The 19,115-nt window shown below is 35.7% G+C and overlaps 1 protein-coding gene across 1 annotated transcript in view; it reads right to left on the bottom strand.

Moving 5' to 3' along the window:
* Positions 1-11,120, bottom strand: part of LOC107596588 (tensin-1-like) — a 188,870-nt gene extending 177,750 nt beyond the window's left edge. Inside the window, exon 1 of the mRNA XM_016287344.1 lies at positions 10,908-11,120. Within this exon, the coding sequence (XP_016142830.1) occupies positions 10,908-10,988 (81 nt within the window). The 5' untranslated portion in view covers positions 10,989-11,120. The remainder of the gene's footprint in view (positions 1-10,907) is intronic.
* Positions 11,121-19,115: the final 7,995 nt, after the last annotated feature.

Here is a 19,115-nt window from a genome sequence, read left to right as displayed (position 1 = left end):
AAATCGCATCATATGACCCCTTTAATTATTATATTTCAAAAATATTCCAAAGTCTTAATTACTAAACAAATATTTGAAGGAAAAAAAAAATTCCAAACATGCACAAAAGGTTGTCTGCAAATATTAATCCACCAATCCAGAACAGTTAATTGTGCTGAAAATGTCAAAACAGACCAATTTTGTTTGATCCATCAGGTTGATATCAGTCTATACTAGGGCTGCACGATAAATCGCATGCGATATTTAACGCGTATCTCTGTGTAGTTAATGCTGCTCAATGTGAAAGCACGCACGTGATGGAGATTTACCGCTGATTACAGAACTGGCTTTTCTGACAAGATGCGTGTTAAATATCGCATGCGATTTATCGTGCAGCCCTAGTCTTCTATACCTACAGAAAATTGTCACAAAGCTAGTATATTCACCCTCTTCACCCATGTTTGTGGGTGGTCTTCCTCTGTCAGTCTCTGGTCCTGGGAACTTGAAGATCAGTGTCTGAGCTGTTCTTATGATCACTCTCTTCAGGATTCAGATTAAGTCATTTTTCCTGGGATCTGCTGAAGCCATTATGTCACAGCCCAGAACCCCCATCACTGCTGGACCTACCCCGGCTTCACTTGACTTGTCACATTCTTTCCAACTTGTCCTTTAGTCTCTGGTATTCATCAAGATGTTTATACTCTTGCTTCCTGATGTTACATTCACAATCAACTAACATATTAATCACCACCTACTGCTCTTCATCTACAAACACAAGAGTAAGGATGGTGGACTATTACTTGCTTATGAGAACTATGCTATGAGAACTTTATAACACAAAAGAACTGATAGGCAGGCCCATACAGACTTGTAGTTATTCTTCATTTAATGCCAAAAAAAACAAAACACACAAAGTTGCCTGACAGTCACTGGAAGTCTACATCATATAAAGCCCTTAAAGCAGGCTGATATCCCATCATGCACATGCTGCCAATGATGGCTTTATAGTGCATTAGGACTCCACAGAACTGCACAGAATTGGAATTTCTGTCATTTATAAAGTTCTACAACAATGGTCAACTAGGTCAGCAGTGATGATGACATTTCATGCAATATATATATAAATGATATAACTACAAACTATCCTGGGCATCAAAGTCCCAGCTGTCACTGGAGGTCTGCATCTAAAGCTCCTAAGGCGACTGATATCCCATCATTCATGAGCTACACAAGGCTGCCAAGCCAAGAATACGAGCTACTTATTTGTCACCTCTTACAATATCTCACAGACAACCGACTGCCTTCTAAACTCTGAGAATAGACACTTAATCATAGTATGAGAGCTGTAGTTACGCATGAGGCTCTATAGACACATATATGGGGCTCAACGGGAAGGCATCAGTTAGAAACCGGAAGTTTGAATATTTTGAAAAAATAAAATAAAATTGTGAGGAAAGTTCTACAGCAGTCTAAAAGCTTTTGGACCAAGGCGAGAATATATACTACCATTGGAGTCAGTATGAATTTTATTTTTGTTTTGTGTTTCGTTTTGTTCTTTGTTGTGTTTTGTGAGTTGATTTTTGTTGTGTGTTGATTTTTGTTGTGTGTTGTGTTGTGTTGTTCAGTATTCAACAAATATGTATTAATTCATCAAAAATTCATTTGAAATTTTATAATGTTACAAGATTTCTATTTTTTCTAATTCAAATGTCTATTAACAAAAGAATCGTGAAAAAATTGTATCCACAAAAACATTAAGCTATGTGTGTGTATATATATATATATATATATATATATATATATATATATATATATATATATATATATATATATATATATATGAAACCATAAAACTGGCAGAGATAAAGATTATTAGTGAATAATGACTTAACTGTCCGTCACAAAGCATCATATGACTTCAGAAGACTTGGAATATACATGTTATATGGATTACTTTTAATGTGCTTTTTGGTGTTTTTGTTCTTTTTGGAGTTTGAAACTTGTATGGCTTAAGTTGAACTTCTACTTTCGTTCTCCACCAGAAATAATAATAGCAAACCGGTTTGGATCCCATATGTAGGTGAAAAAACATCAACAGAAGTGGCATTTTTGGGCGAACTGTCCCTTTAAGTGTGGTGTAGCACAAACAGGCACCTGGTAGGACAGAAACAGATGTCCTGAGATAGAAATGAGGTCACAAAATCTGAATCACATGAACTAATATAGGACAGGCCAATAAAGAGACAACACTTGGTCATTCTTTAACAGCTAAAATAAGGTTCCTGCGACCTGACCTGAACTCAGAGTCATATTCCTGATCTGGAATTGAAATATAGATGGTTATACAGTTAAATATACAGTACATAGTCTGCCAAAGATTCTGGCACGTGGCTATGTTCAGCATGGGGTACTGTACAGAATAAAGAGTATTTTTAGAAAAACATGCTTTAAAATAAAAGTCTGAAAAATCTACATTTTTGAAATGGAACAGTTTGAGATTAAATTTGAATATTGACCTTTTTTTTTTTTTTTTTGAGTATCATATGATGCATCGTCCTTTATTGCTCATATATAGCAGAATTCTATTCAGAGACCAAAACTGAGCAGAAATGTGCAATTTGGTGCAGATGCTGATACTCATATGGCCAAAAAGTAAGATGAAACTCTGATTGCTTGTTTGTAATGTAAATCAATGGCATTTTTATAACAGTATAGCAGACTACTTACATAACATGCATATAAATATCAGTTTTCACACTATAACTCCCAATAACATATCTTAGTAAAATGATATTTAAATGCTTAGTTTTCAAAATTCTGTTTTAATTCAGTGTATAATAAATAAAACAGTTATAGGTGTCATACAGATACAAGTGATTGATTGAGATACTCGTATTTTAACACTGACACACATTTTAGCATGATTTGTCTAATAAATGATGTAAGGATAATCAAGTAAACTTATTGCTTCAGTCCAGGAAATGTTCATCTTGAAATATTACTTACAAAATGAAAGTTTCAGGACAAACATTTGAATCCGTTGTATGCAACAATGTCATCATCATGATTTGTGTCTATTGAAATTAAATTCTGCAAATTAAATAAGTAAATTAATGTGTAAAATAAATATTATGTTGTTTGTTATTTGAAAATCAGGCCATTGATGAATTACACCAGTCTGAATTAAAAGAACAAATTTGATTGGTTTACCGCCCAAGACCGTTCACAGGTCCATGTAGGAGGTCTGGGTTTCCTATCACTTTAAACATAATTGCAAACAGGTTTAAAGAGCTCAAAGTACAGGCATCATTCTCTTTCTCTGCTCTGAGCACCTCATTGCTAAATACCTCATCATCCGCTCAATCAGCTCTTCCGTCTCGAGGCCTCTGGGCAGCTGGTGAGATCCACTCATGCTGATGTGTGACTAACCACAGCACTTAGTCCTGCGCTTCATACAGTGACAAGAAAAGCACCACACTGCTCCAGTCAAGCACAATGGTGGAGGACAGAGAGTGAACTGCATTCTTAGACATGCGAACTCTGTTTCTGTACTGAATAAAGAAGCAAGCTCTCATTCAGCAGTGTAGAAAGACAGGGCAAAATGTATTTTGAAAATTAAAATCACTAAGGGCAGATTATTTGAAGAGAGCACTCTCAAGGGAGCATCTGATATATCCTATTTGAAGCCATGCATACTGCCAATTAATTTTGAATCAAAATGTTACCCAAGCTGCAAAATGTTAAATATGCTGTAGAAGAGATAAATATAGCGGTTTAAAATCATATTAATGGATACATTTTAAAAAAAAATTGCATATTTTTATCACATTACACATCTGCATTTTAGAATGCCTGCTAAGATCTTAAATCAATTTCAAAGTGGTTTTAAAACAAATTTTCAAGAGTTGCCATGCAAGACGTGATCACAAACAGCAAAACTAGTTCCTTAAAGTGGCCACTGAATGAAAGGACTCTCTCTCATTATGAACATCATCTTTGACTGACTGTATACAGTGTTTCTTCATTACGATAGTCAGAGTGGGTCGATCAGTGAAAAATGACATTGTCTGCTTCAAAACCACACAGACATTTGGTTCCATTCACAAAGACTAAGAAACAGCCCTGTTTATTTTAGATGCTCTGGTTGAGCATTGCTTATGAACTGCAAAGTGAACTCGCATCAAATAATGCCCCCTACTGAGATGAAACAAGAATGCCAATGAAGAATAATCAAGTAAAGTTTGACATGATGAAAACCACATGACGCAGGGCAAAACTCCCCCTGTTAGGCCTCCCTCTAGAAATGCTGCCAAGACATTGAGTTTCTGATGAATTACACAAACTGCCTTAGAGGCACTGGATGCGTCTTGTGCCTTACTACAGCTCTCCAGCAAGCAAATGTGTACCTTAAGTCACCCATGAACTGCCTACAGTCGGTCTAGCTTTGAAACAGAAAAACATGGAGCAGACAGTCAAACCATTGAATCCAGACTTTAGAACAACATACCATACAGTAGATTCTCACGAAAAAAAAGAAAAATAAGATACAAAAGCTGTCAATGTGGCAGTACCCTTTCAAAACTAATATGTACCATTTAGGTACAAATTTTTACTCTTTAGTAGGGATGTAACGATTCACTCAACTCATGATTCGATTCGATTCACGATTTTGACGTCACAATTCGACTCACGGTTTTATTTTTTTTACAAAATGAGATTTAAGACAAATTATAAATGAAATGTATCCTTTTATTATTGCTTGGACAAAATGCTGCACGTTTCTTAGTGAAACTGAAATATATCACTATAATAATATACTAATATCACAGGGTTACACTTTTTGCCATATTTTTGATTAAATTTAGCCTGGGTGAGCACAAGAGACTACAAAATATTTTGAAAAACTTACTGACCCAAAACTTTTGAAACGTAGTGTATATTTCAGTAATTTATTCTACTATTAGTAGGGATGTAACGATTCACTCAACTCATGATTCGATTCGATTCACGATTTTGACGTCACAATTCGACTCACGGTTTTATTTTTTTTACAAAATGAGATTTAAGACAAATTATAAATGAAATGTATCCTTTTATTATTGCTTGGACAAAATGCTGCACGTTTCTTAGTGAAACTGAAATATATCACTATAATAATATACTAATATAGTGCATACTTGCATATTATTGCTCTTTTGCTGGTTTTGATTGCTTCTATTGTCATTTGTTAGTCGCTATGTATAAAAGTGTCTGCTAAATGACAACATTTAAATTAGTGTAAATGTAAATAACAAAACTAAATTGAAATTTAAAAGCAACCCCCAAATCAAATAAACAAGTAACACAAATAAAATAAATATCTTCATATAAATAAAATAAGGCTTTGTCTGTGCTCTTTCCATTTAAAATTAGAGGCAACCACTGCATTTTAATCATGATCCAAACAAAGATGCTGCATACATGCAGCATGAGCAGTTTTTAATCTAAATTAGATTGTATAATTTCTAAATTTGAAGCAAAAACAGATTTGTTTGACTTCAGTTTTGTGAAACTATGCATAAAAATATCTGCATGAAACCGAAACAGCAGACGAGCTGAATGAGACGCAGATTCACTCTCTGCCAGCAGGTGGCGCTTAAAGCATTTCCTTGGTTTCCGCTGTAAACAAAGCAGCGCTGCACTTATGAACTTTAATATGCATTATACAGAGGCAAGAGGAAAATAAAAAAATACCATCTAAACTTTTCTATACACAGTAAGTTCCCCTACACATACACATAGTAAGACATACACTCATATAAACTCCTACCCCTAAATGAATCGCGATTTGTTTAGCATCTCAGCCGACTTGAATAGTCACATATTTGAATCGATTTTCAACCGCCTCGCGGTTAATTGTTACATCCCTACATCTATACCTTTAAGGAACTGAAATGTACATTTTAGGGGTAAATGAAGTACAAAGGTGTACCTTTTGAAAAGGCATTGTCCAAGTAAAAGCTTTACCTGAAAGAGTAATTATTGTATCTCTGACAGATGCTGAAAAAGGAGAAGAATCAAAACTGGCAACCCAGCAAGATTGAGGATTAAGGGAAAGGGCAAAAGAGAGATAGAGAAAACTTGGGGAAAATCAGAGAGGGTGACAGAATAACAGGGAAAAGTGAGATATTATGGAAATAAGGTGGTGATCAGGAGACATTCCAGAAACCGGCTCCATTGACAGGATTAATGAGCGGCTCTGCCCGCTGAAGTGAACACAGACTCGTATCATAAATCAACAGAGAAGGTTAAACGCCTTTAATGTACTCAGAGAGGCGGCACAGTTCCCTCTGGACTGTCACTCATGCTTTAACTTTCCACACAGTGAATCACTACAGTGTCACACAGATGCAAAGACAAATTCTTCAGCCTTTCGACAAAATTCCATATATACTATATGAGAAAATATTCTCAAACAATATTTCAGTTTTTCAGCATTTGCTCTGAAACAGCTTAAAGCATTTTCCCCCCAATTAGACAAACCACTCGTTCCTAAGTGAATTCATAAGACAAACGCAGGAAAAATTCAGATTATTCAGACAGACAGAATAGATATAGAACTATAGACAGAACGACAGGCAGACAGAACAACAGATTTAACGTTGGAACAAGCATTTTGATACGATAGATAGACAGAACGACAGAATGATAGATAGATAGAGAACGATAGAACGATAGATAGATAGAACGATAGAACGATAGAACGATAGATAGATAGATAGATAGATAGATAGATAGATAGATAGATAGATAGATAGATAGATAGATAGATAGATAGATAGATAGATAAAGAACCGTGGCTGATCTATTATGAAGGCAACCAGATGTTCTAATTTTGAATCTGCCAAAATTATAGGGGCCATTCACAGGCAGATTTGATAGAGGGACGAAGAGCTTGTAGAGCATGAGGTCATTAAAGTGGAATTCAAAAGCCAACAATGATGAGAAGTGCAAGAGTAAATCATACGCTGAGTGACTTCAAAGACCACAGATTCATTAGTCGGAGAAAATCAGAGGTGATCTACTAGAAATGACTGCAATGCTCAGAGGAATGAATATGTACCTGAATATTAATTTTGTAAATCAATATTTATATGTATGAAGATTTATCTTGTGCTGGTGCTTAACTGAATGGCTCAAAAAAATAAATAAAATGAGCCGCCCACAGACACTTCCAACACTGTACAGTGCAACTTGTTTGCTGTTGATTGATCTGGAGTGTTAATGGACATTGATCACTGCAATAAGCTCTTTGACCTCTCAGACAGCTCAAGATGCATCAATATTTGCATTGGCTGAGTGGCAGAGAGCCGGCGTTTGTAAGCAACACTTCGTCTCAGAGGTCTTTATGCTAAAGCTGCATGCAACATTTTCCTGAGTGCAAAACAATAAGAATTGTATTTCATGGACAAAACCTAATTTTAAGCCAACTGTAGTCAAAGCTTAAAATAAGATTAAAAACACACCCTATTTATACGTTACTGTTCATATTTTGCCCCACTTAGCAATGCATATTATTCCAAATAATAATAATTTTTAAAATGTCCTTCACTAACTTTCTCTGCTTCTGCAACAACTTTCCTTTTTAGCCTTCCACTGAACCACCTGACTCTGTTTTGGTAATGCCCACTTTTCACGATCCAATCAATTACTAATGGTTTAAATCAAGTACTGCATTACTTTTTTAACTTTTTTTTTTTGTTGTTGTCCTTACTGAATATCCAGTTTCATTTGGAAATACATCACATTACAGAATCAAAGCAATCTGCAAATTGCACATTAACTGTAATATCTTGAAAATTCGTCAGAGTATCATTCAATACGTTAGTTAATGCATGCTTTTTTTTTTTACATAAAATGAACATGATAACACTTTACAAGGTGGTCTGATTTATATATAAACCGTTGATGGTAGCCATTGATTTGATGATGGCAAAATGTAAATTTTTGGATGAACTAACCCTTTAACATTAATGTTTTATAAACAATATATATATGTATATCAATATATATAAATTTTGAAACATTCAAAATTAATATTATATATTTAAAATGAAAATTAAGATTAATGTTCATAATTAGATCATAATACCTAATGGACTAACTAATGTCAGCAAATTCAATCTTAACTTTAAGTATTACCAATATGTTTTGCTTGTGATCAAGCCTTCAATACACCTTTGTTTCAACACACTTTCAAAGAAATTCACAAACAAGAGTGTCCAGCCCAGCTAGACCTAAAAGTCTCAGACAGTTCATTTATAATTCAGAGTTCGGAGGAAGTGCATTCTGAGCTTTTAGGTATTGGATGTTGCCTGCTCTTTTTCTGTTACTTCTGCTTTGTCCTCTGCTGACATCAGGACAGGTTTCTCTTCAACATGTCTCTTTCCATTCACAATGTCATCCCTCCTCAGCAGGTACTCAAACCCATGCCAAATATAGAGTTTGGACCCAGGGATTTCGTTTTGGATGCCGCTAGTGAATAAATCACATCTGCTTCATTCTGAGCGCCTGTTTCCCGCATCTTCTCATCATATATGATGACATCTACAGCTGTAGACAGAGTCCTCGTCCCTGCAAAGCCCATTCCTCCAATGCCAGTGCAGCAGGACTGCAGAATCACAGTCTGAAAGGCTCCCACTATATTCAAAAAGTGCCTGAGCTTTAGGAGGATTTGGGATCCCTTTCCACTCCATTCACTAAAGCGGAATGCTAATTAAGAGACCGGAGAGGTCGGAGAGAGTGAATGACCAGAGAGAAAGAGGAGAGAACACAACCATCGGCCGAGTGACAGTTAAAGGAATACTTCACCCAAAAGTGACAACTTTGTCATCGTTTACTCACCCATCGGGCGAATGCCCAAGCTGCTCTATTGCATAAAATGAAAGTGGATGGTAATTTATTCCATCAAGCTCCAAAAAGTAGTAAAATGTAATCCATATGACGACATCTTAAGTCGTATGACAGCTTTGTGTGACTGAAATTGAAGTCATTATTCACTTTTATCATCTTCCCTCGTGAGATACATGTAGGTTACTGGAAATCTGAGACGCAAAAGTCTCTATTTAATCACATTGTGGTTTAGGAGAAAAAAAATATTTTGCATTTTCTGTCCTTGAGGCCCAGAAGAATAATACATTGCTCTCTTTTAACTCAGGAGAGACTTAATATGGCGTTCTCACAAACTTTATCTAAGATGCTTCTCTTACAATTCTTTGAAGACATCAAGATTGACATAAATGGGACATTTGTTGAAATAAAGTGAAAGTATGGAGATATCAAATGAATATGAGAATTGGATGAGACGTATCTAAGTCTAAAATGAATAAATTGGAGTAAATGGACTAACTTTTCAGCAAACTCACTTTGCAATGTGCCGCCTCCTAGAATTTCAAAAGAAATCTCAACAATGTCTCAAACTGTGCTCTGATTTGGCAAGACTCAAACGCTTTGAGATTGGAATATGAATCTCAACAAACTCTTCCACAGCGAAATCTGAGATTGTGGTCCCTAAAAACAAACATCACAAGCGAGAAAATGTCTCAATTGTTTCTCCAATACAAAATTAAAATAAGAGCAAATACAGATTTTTGCACTTGTTTCCTCTGAGATTTTCTCCTGCTTCTCACATTTAAATTAAGCGAAAGTATCGAGACATAAAATGCATGTGAGAAATGGATGAGAAATATTTGAATTTAAATCGTAATTTCAGACTTGACAGATAATCTTTGCAAATCTGATTATAGACCAAGATCAAATTGAGGACCTTTTTCCTCTGGAGAGAAAACACTTTACTCCATTTAATCTCACTCTTCTTATCCATGTCTCAGACTGAGATAATCACTACAACCATTCTGGCATGAATGTTCTTGAGTTTCAACGAGGTGAAAACTTTTGAGCAAACCTTTTCTTCAAACCACAGCATAGAACAACAGGCTAGTCAACTTCCAGAAAATACACCCATCTGCACCAAAACAAAAGCTCTGATCCAAGCTCTGATCGAATTCACTGACTTTTCAATGCAAATGCAGTCTCTGCTGAAATAATGTGAACGTATAGTGATATAAAATGAATATGAGAATTGAATAAGTCTCCTCAGATGAAAATAATCACTGACAGTCTTAAAATAATGACGTTTATGGTCCCTTTTGGAGCTTAGCCATATGAGTCTACTGTTGTTGCATGGAAAAGAGCAGCTTGGATATTCCACCACAACCATTCTGGCATGAGTTTTAATTAGATGAACCAATGATGACAATGTTGAGCACTCCATTTCTTAAAAACACAGCATATGGCGAACAGTCAAGCAACAGGCTAGTGAATGTCCAGAAAATACTTCTATTTGCACCAAAACATATATTGAAAGACACTTAAGCCCACTGCTCCAGCAAATCTAATTCACTGAGTTCTTTAATCAAAGTAGTCCATATCACTTGCGCTCTATAGTGCATGCAGTACATGTCTTCTGAAGCCGTATGACAGATATTTAATATTCACTTTTATCTTCACTTTCTGAGTTAAGTAGATTATGGAAAATTCAAGATGCTAAAGTCTCCATTTAATGCTGTGTTTGTCTAGAAGAAGAAAAAAGTCATTTTTCTATCCTTGAGGCCCATAAGAACCTCAAAGGTTGTTTAACTCAACAGACTTCGAGTTCTCAATGAGGTTGTATTTAAGTATCAACATCTAAGATGATTCTCTACAATAAGCAACAGGCTAGTGAATGCCCAGAAAATACATCCTTCTGCACCCAAACATAAAAAACACTTAAAACGTGACGTGTGCAATGAAACAACCAGCACTGATCTAATTCATTGAATTATCCAAGAAAATGCACTCTCTGCCTCAATCCCACCCATCCCAGTCAAGAGGACTGACCCACGGCTCACCCAGAACATGCAGGACAGGCAGACCCAGGTGCGTGCGCGGCCGGCCAGCGCGGCTGGCAAGCTGAGAGACACGGAGGGCATCACGAGATCAGGCTGATGGCTTCCTCTCCACTGGATCCTGAACAGGACGCATAATTATTCCACACGCTGGTCCCACAATGCTCCACAGATCCATGACACGTTGAGGAGAGCTGCATCAACTGCCGCCGCTGTCCTCCTCGCCACTCTCTTATTCCAGGCGCCCTCCCTCTCTCAGTCTCTCTCTCTCTCTCTTTTTGGGGTCATGTAGCTCGGCTCCACAGGAGAGAGGGGGAGGTGACTGAGAGCCTCTTTATTTCTCCCCACTGCTCTCCTTGTCGGCTTAAGCCCCTCCTCTCTCCATGTCTCTCTTCAGTCTTACTTTCATTCACATCTTCCACCCCCTGCTTTCCTCTCTAACCTCCCCCACGAGCAGATTTTCTCAAAGCGTTCTCATCTCCAACTCCTCTCGCTTCTCCTGCAGTTAAATATACCTACAGGAAAGAAGCATCTGAATTGTTTCTTCTAATTAAGTCACCTGCGTCTCAGATTTTGTCTCCTGAGAAAAGGGCTGGGTAATGTCACATGTGTCTAGAGTTTCAGATAAGAGAAGAGATCTCAACACGATCGCTGCGAGTCAAATGATTGAGATTTGAATATGATCTTTAGTATTGTCAACAAATTCAAACGATCTGACAGTAAAATGTTTGTCTGTGCTACGACGAATGAAAAATCACAAATGAGGATTCTTTAAAATCTCAATGGTTTCTCATAACTGGAGATTAAACATATATATGAACTTTATCTCAACTCATCCAAAGCTAAATTATCTGAGTTATGAATGAGCAATCTCGGAGCGTGAAAAAGTTATTTTGGGGTACGACAGATGAAATGTTGAATGAATAAATGCATTTGAAAGTTTGTTTTGCAGACTTTCAGCAATCTCTTTTTGCAATGCTTCTCCTCTAGAATGTCAGAAGAAATCAATGTCAACAATGTCTCAAACTGTGCTCTGATTTGCAAAGAATTCAAAAGCCTGGATATTTGAATATGAATTTAATTTGAATCTTTCTCTACAACTCTTCCAAATTCAAATGAACCGAGCACGAAAACAGAACTCAAACATTTTTCATCAGACTATCCACATTCATTTGACAAGTCTAATTTTTTACTGGATGCCAAAAATGTGCTGAAGGTGAAAAAAAAAAAAAAAACATATGTAAATGAAGTTGATACTTAATTGACAACTCCATTAAGTCTCCGGAGTCATAAAGGAGGAACCAGTTGTTCCACACATTGTTCCTCTAGGCACCTAGGAAACTCACAAATAACTGCTTTAATATTAATATTTTCTCTAAAACAAGATTGAGATTAGGTCTCTCATATCTCAGATTTGTCTCACTGGTATTGTCAAATGTGACTAGAATTTCAGAGTTCTCAACAATGTCTCAAACTTTGCTGTAATTTGTAAAGATACAAAAGTCTGAGATTTGACTGAATAAACTTGAATATTTTTCATCATATTCTTTCAAAGCCGTATTATCTAATCGCTGTCTGAGCAATAAAATGCTCTTGTGGCCATCTGAGAAAGAAACATAAGTGGTATCTCTTTAATGCCACGTTTTTTTCTATATGGAAAAAAAAATGATACGTGGAATTTAACTCTTGTTTTGCAGATGTTTTCTACAGAGTTTCAGAAAGATCTCAACAATGTCTCAAACTGAATTTATTTATCACCCTAAACCCTAGTACATCCCTACAACTCTTTTTAGTTTATTCTATTCCTATTCCATCTATACCACACCTGTACATACAATTTATTATTTTTTGTGGTTTATATTTATGCATGTGTATTTTATTCACATCTCATTTTTATTATCTGTGTGTTGTTGTTGTCTCCGTGTACTGGAAGCTTGTGACACTATAACAAATTCCTTGTATGTGCAAACATACTTGGCAATAAAGCTCTTTCTGAATTGACAAGATAATGTTGAGATCAGTTTCTTTTGATTGCAGACTTCAACTCAAACATTTAATCAGATTCTTCCCAGACTAACCACATTACACAAAACTCTTAATGCATGTCAACAATGGTCTCATTTGTGTTTCTTAAATACTTAAACATCATTGCAAACTCCACTCAGTCTCTTTAGATATAGAAAAGCAACCTCTGAGCAACTACACTGTTCCAAATACATCTAAGAAAGACACTGCTTTAATCAAGATTAAATGGAAAGCAAATGCTTCTTAGATTTGCAGCAATTTCACACGTCTTCTCTGAGCCCAACAATGTCTCAAGCTATGATCTGAGATATACTCTATACATTAAGGTTATAGCTGTACACTTATACTGCATATCAACTACAGTCTCATTTGTGTTTTTAGGTCTCCTGTGAATTTTAAAAGAAACAGAATCGATTCTTAAGTGACAACTGATCGAGAACTCCACAAGCCTGGAAAGAGAGCAACCTCAGAGCAATGAAATTTTCCTCTGGGTCTGCAAATCTCCTTTAATGCCACGGCTACATGTCTCTGCCCCAGATATCAGCCAGGCTGCGAGCTACTGCCTTTCTGGGGCTGTGACGCAGCCATCAAAGACACAGCAACTCAAACAGCAAACAGAGCAGAGCTGAGAGCTTCATTACAGAGGCACATCAAACCTTCACCGGCCTGCCGGAGGGGAAGGTGGTCTCACTGTGGGTGTCTCTCTGTCTCTGGATAATATCTGTAATCCCTTGGCATTTCCTCTTCATCACACTGATGAGATGAAACCTCTCCTGGGGTCAGTGCTGTTTGCTTTCACAGACATTCACGTTGTCCATCATGGCACACGGTGGACACATTTGTAATTGGGGAATGCATTAGCCGCAGACGAGCTAATTCAGGCAGTCAGGCTGAACGAAAACACCTGTAAACAAGTTAAATGTCTAGGGTGGTAAATCTCGACTGCAGAAACTCTCATGAGGAAGTCACCAAAGGTACAGTCGACTCTCTACAATCTCTATCATCTACAAGCAACTTAAACAATGTCACATTTACAGAGTGATGAGGGCTTTTGGGTAAGATCAAAATAACTGGATTTGCCAAAAAGATAATCAAAGAGCTTTGCTCTGGCACTCAGATGCAAGTAGAATAGATATCCACTAGCAGAACTAGGTGTGCTTGAATACGCTTTTTTTTTAAAAGATTAGATTAAAGGTAAAACTTAAGGATAATAATAATTAATAATAATAATAAATGTTCAAAATGTAGCTATGTAGGCAAGGTGTGCAAAGGCTGACGAAACAAACTTTTTGGAGAATGGAAGATTCATGCACAATTACCTGAGAGATGTGCAGGCCAAATGATAAAACAGAAACAAGTGTGGGATTAGTTTGATTAACTTTGTCACAATGAAAACCATCCGGTTCCCAAAAGCACCTCGGAGCCTGAGGCTGTAAAAGCCTCCATTTTTATTCTTCAAGCAGATCAATCCCTTTATGAGATCCGCTCTGGTCAATAGACCAGCTAAATATACACGCGCAGAATGCCCGCGATGCGGCTCTATTTCGAGAACATGAATCAGATGAGAAGCAATACAATATAGGGAATAATATCCGGCCTCAGATGCAGCGCATTAGAGGAGATTGGGGTCAAAACGGGCAGAAAAGGGATGATTTGAAGAGCTGAGCTTTTCTTTACAGATGGAAGGAACTTCAAGAACACAGATAAAGCTAATGAAAGGGCAGAGTCATTTATCTAGGCTGATGATATAATGAATATTCACAATGAATTTGCAATAATTTGCTAACAATATACTAGCGGTCAAATGTTTGGAATAATTACTTTATGTTTTTAAAAGAAGTCTCTCATGCTCACCAAGGCTGCATTTTTTTATTACTAAATATATTTTAAAAAACAAAAAACAGTAATATAGTGACATATTATAACTATTTAAAATAGCTTTTTTCTATGTAAATATATTTAAAAATTTAATTTATTCCTGTGATTCAAAGCTGCATTTTCAGCATCATTATTTCAGTCTTCAGTGTAACGTGATCCTTCAGAAAACATTATAAAATTGTCTCTGACTAAAATTTTTGGATTTTGTTTTCCCTTAATAATAAAAACCTTCATTTAAAAGCTGCATGTTGTGTTCACTTGTGTTGTCTTTGACTAATATTTAAATTTGTTTGATGATCTCAAACATTAAAGTGTGACAAACATGCAAAAAAATAAGAAATCAGGAAGGGGGCCAACACTTTTTCACACCACTGTATATTAAAAGTCAAATGGTGAGTTTGATAAATGACCAATTAATCAATTAAAAAAATTATGATACAACAATATGCATGAAAAACTGTTAAAATCATGCTGTTTTACGGTTTTAAAAAATTGCACATATATTGTTGTGTTCACTTGAGTTATCTTTGACTAATATTTACATTTGTTTGATGATCTGAAACATTAAAGTGTGACAAATATGCAAAAAAAATAAGAAATCAGGAAGGGGGCCAACACTTTTTCACACCACTGTACATACATACATGCATGCATATATATGGCTGCATCTGGTGCCTGGATAAAATTAGCTTGTTTATTTTCGAGCCAGGACAAAATAAGTACAGTCTATTACCAGAATAAACTCAAAGAGCGTAAAGTATGAAACCCACCGCCCTCCAAGACCCCAATACCCTCACTACAGAAAGCAAACAACATCCTCTCTGTCTGAGAGCAGGAAAACAATGAAAATGGCAACCTGTCTTTACTGTAATAGCAAACACTGCAATGGAAATATGAGAACACAACTGAGTAACTCGAGCTTCTCATAACAGTCCGCAGGTATCTGCACAGATACAGTATCTCCAGATGAACAGCTTAAAGGTTGTATGACCAGACAAAGTCCTAGTTTACAAGGCATATTTGCAGTTTCACAAGGTAAAATATAAATAGTGCTGTCAAACGATTAATCGCGATTAATCGCATCCAAAATATAAGTTTTTGTTTACATAATATATGTATGCATGCTGTTTATATTTATTGTGTATAAACAAATACACACACGCATGTATATATTTCAGAAAAATATGTTGTTTATACATTAAATATATTTATTTATAATATACATTTTATTAATATAAACAAACATGTAAATACATGTAAATATTTTCAAAATATATACTGTATGAGTGTGCACTAATATATACAGTACATAATAAATATACACAGAACACACACATATATTATGCAAACAAAAACTTTTATTTTGGATGCGATTAATCGTTTGACAGCACTAAATGTAAATGAGACCTGGATCGAGGTGTTGGTTCACCGACATAAAATAAACTGTCTCTAAGCTGCTGAAAAGCAAGAATATTCAAACCATTCTTCACACAACACATGAAAAAGCCAGTGAGGTGTTTAAATGTTCAGTTTCTGTCTCCCACAGAGGGAGGTCACAATCGGACAGCTAATACACACATACACAAACTGAACTTTATTAAATACTATAACACAAGAAGTTGAATTGATTTTTTTCTAAACTGAACAACACCTCTTGTTAACCTCTGAATAACACTACTGTTATTGCAATCATCAATTCAGACAAAAAAGGACAAATGACTAAACCGGTGACGCTGTATCTTCAGGTTGTGTGTTTGCATACGATGGGCTGTAAATCAGAGAGGGGAAGAAGAGGTCACACCACAAAGACACAGATTAGCACAGTCAACATGCCACTCTACAGCTTTGCAGTCAGATAAGAGCTGCAGAGAGGAAACGCTGTCGTCACAATATATGAGTCTGGAGATGTGATTACAGTAACCTATGCTTTGAGTGCAGAAGAACGGCTCCTGTACATTTCTGTGCCATAGACCAATAACCTGAGAGAACAAGAGCAGCCAGAGTGACTCCTAGTGGCCGCGATGAGAACTGAGGAAGAACAGGCTCTATTAGATTGAATAGGGTTGAGATCAGGGTGCGAATTACAGGGGGGGGTTGGGGGGGTCTGACCCCCCCTAGAGAAGGCTTGATCCCCCCTGATGGACGTCAAAACTAGATTTAGGGGGGGGCAGATAGAAAGTAGGCTAGCCTACGCATAATACGGAGATTTACTTGTAAATATTAATATGCATTTCTATAGCTCTGACTGATATTAAAAATTTAAATTTTGGCAGCCCCTGAAATGGGTCGTTCTGACATTACCTGAGTGGTTGAAGTATACGCTACAGCGCTCATTCAAAGATATGCATTAATTGTTTGGATGGAGCAAGAAAACCTGACCTGAAATGCATGTGCAGAAGATATATCGTGCATCCCTAACCGTATATATATATATATATATATATATATATATATATATATATATATATATATATATATATATATATATATATATTTTTACATGTGAGGGTGATGAAGAAACATGGATTAATGTGGAAATCCAGAGCAGGCTGTGTATCAGACAACTTGATTAAGTGGCTTTTGTTAGAATTTAGTTGCTTACAGTTGCAACTTGCTGAATTATCGACTGTAAAAAAAATTCATAGTCGTCAATAAAAACAAGAAAATAGTATTTCGGTCTTTCTACATCAAAATTTCATGATTCAATGCGTTACTTGCCATTTCTCTGTAATTATTTGACATCTACTTGCAATTTCTGAATGAAAATAGTTTTTCAAATGATATCCTACACCATTTTTGTTTTCATTGCAGAAGCCTGTTGATACGTGTATATCATATTTTTCAACAGATTCCAAAGATTCTAGATTAGGCTAAAAACTGAAACCAAAATTTTAAAAAGAATTATAATAATTCAAAGCAATTTTTTGAAAAAAAACCCCCAAAAAACTATTAATTATAATAATATTTGTCTGCCCTTAATTGTTGAGTTTATACAATAATCTTTAACCTATACTATTTATTCATCTGAATTAGATTTTATTTTTATATTTTCTGTTTTAACTTTAAGTTTAGCTAAAATTGTAGTACTTTTGTTGTGTTTTGTCATCGTTTTTATTATTGCTTTGTCTATATAGTATTTTTTCTTTTTTTAGAATAAGTTATTGTACTTCAACTTTAAATGAAAATGAGAAATGATGACTTGGCAAATAGCTGAAATAAAGTAATATTTAAAGACAGTATGTATATGTATATATATATAACATTTTATTTCAAGTAACGAAACATTTTAGTTTTAGTTTATAAATGTATATATTTATGTTATATATATATATATATATATATATATATATATATATATATATATATATATATACACACACACACACACACACACACACACACAGCATCTGCTCCTCTCTTCTATCCACGGAAAACAATGAAGACACACCCACTCTAACTTCACGTGTAACAGCACGTTTTCAGAGAGTGGTCTTTCTAAATGGAGTAGCACGCACACACACACACACACACACACACACACTCCTAGCAGAACACAATGACTATCAGTAAAAACACGAGGCTCTGGATCCTCCTGTGGTTTGATGTCTTTCTGACCTATTACACACCAATGCTGCGAGAGCCAAAGCAAACTAGCAAACCCTACGCTTATCAAACTCATCTAGCTTGAAATCGCAGGATATTCAGACAGTTCTGTAATCAGTATCTTGTGTGCGTCAGATCAGTGTGCTTCTCTGCTTGTCAAACTTTTATGTAACATGTTTGTTTATACAGTTTCAAAGGAATCAGCGCCTCAACAGCTTCTCGTCAGAGGCTCATGGGTATGCTATGTTATCTCATCCACAGCAACTGTGGGAACTCCATACTCACTTAATTACATGATATCCAATACATAACAGACTGCTATTGCTAATGAAAAGTGCTCCATGACTTAATAACATTACTCACACCACCCTGATGAGCTCCTTCCTTTGACATTGTAAGTAAATGTGTAACGTAATATGCTCAGGACAATGATTTAAAGAATGAGAAAACAAGACCAAAAATGTTCAGATTAAGCAGTAACATCTGCTCCCTTCAAAGACCTGGGAGCTACTTACGACAATAGTGTATGTATGTCATAAAATGTCAAATATGTATTATTTAGCTTATTAAAAAAACAAATATATATATATATATATATATATATATATATATAACATTAATATATTTGAAACGCAGATAAATGTATATAAACAATGGTCAATCATAATTACATATACATAAATATTATAAATATTTTATATAAAA

This window comes from Sinocyclocheilus grahami, unplaced genomic scaffold (assembly GCF_001515645.1).
Source record: "Sinocyclocheilus grahami isolate Dianchi unplaced genomic scaffold, SAMN03320097.WGS_v1.1 scaffold221.1, whole genome shotgun sequence".
In the NCBI taxonomy this organism is placed as follows: Eukaryota; Metazoa; Chordata; class Actinopteri; order Cypriniformes; family Cyprinidae; genus Sinocyclocheilus; species Sinocyclocheilus grahami.
Note: the sequence above shows the minus strand (reverse complement) of the source record. Positions and strands in the feature narration are given on the sequence as shown.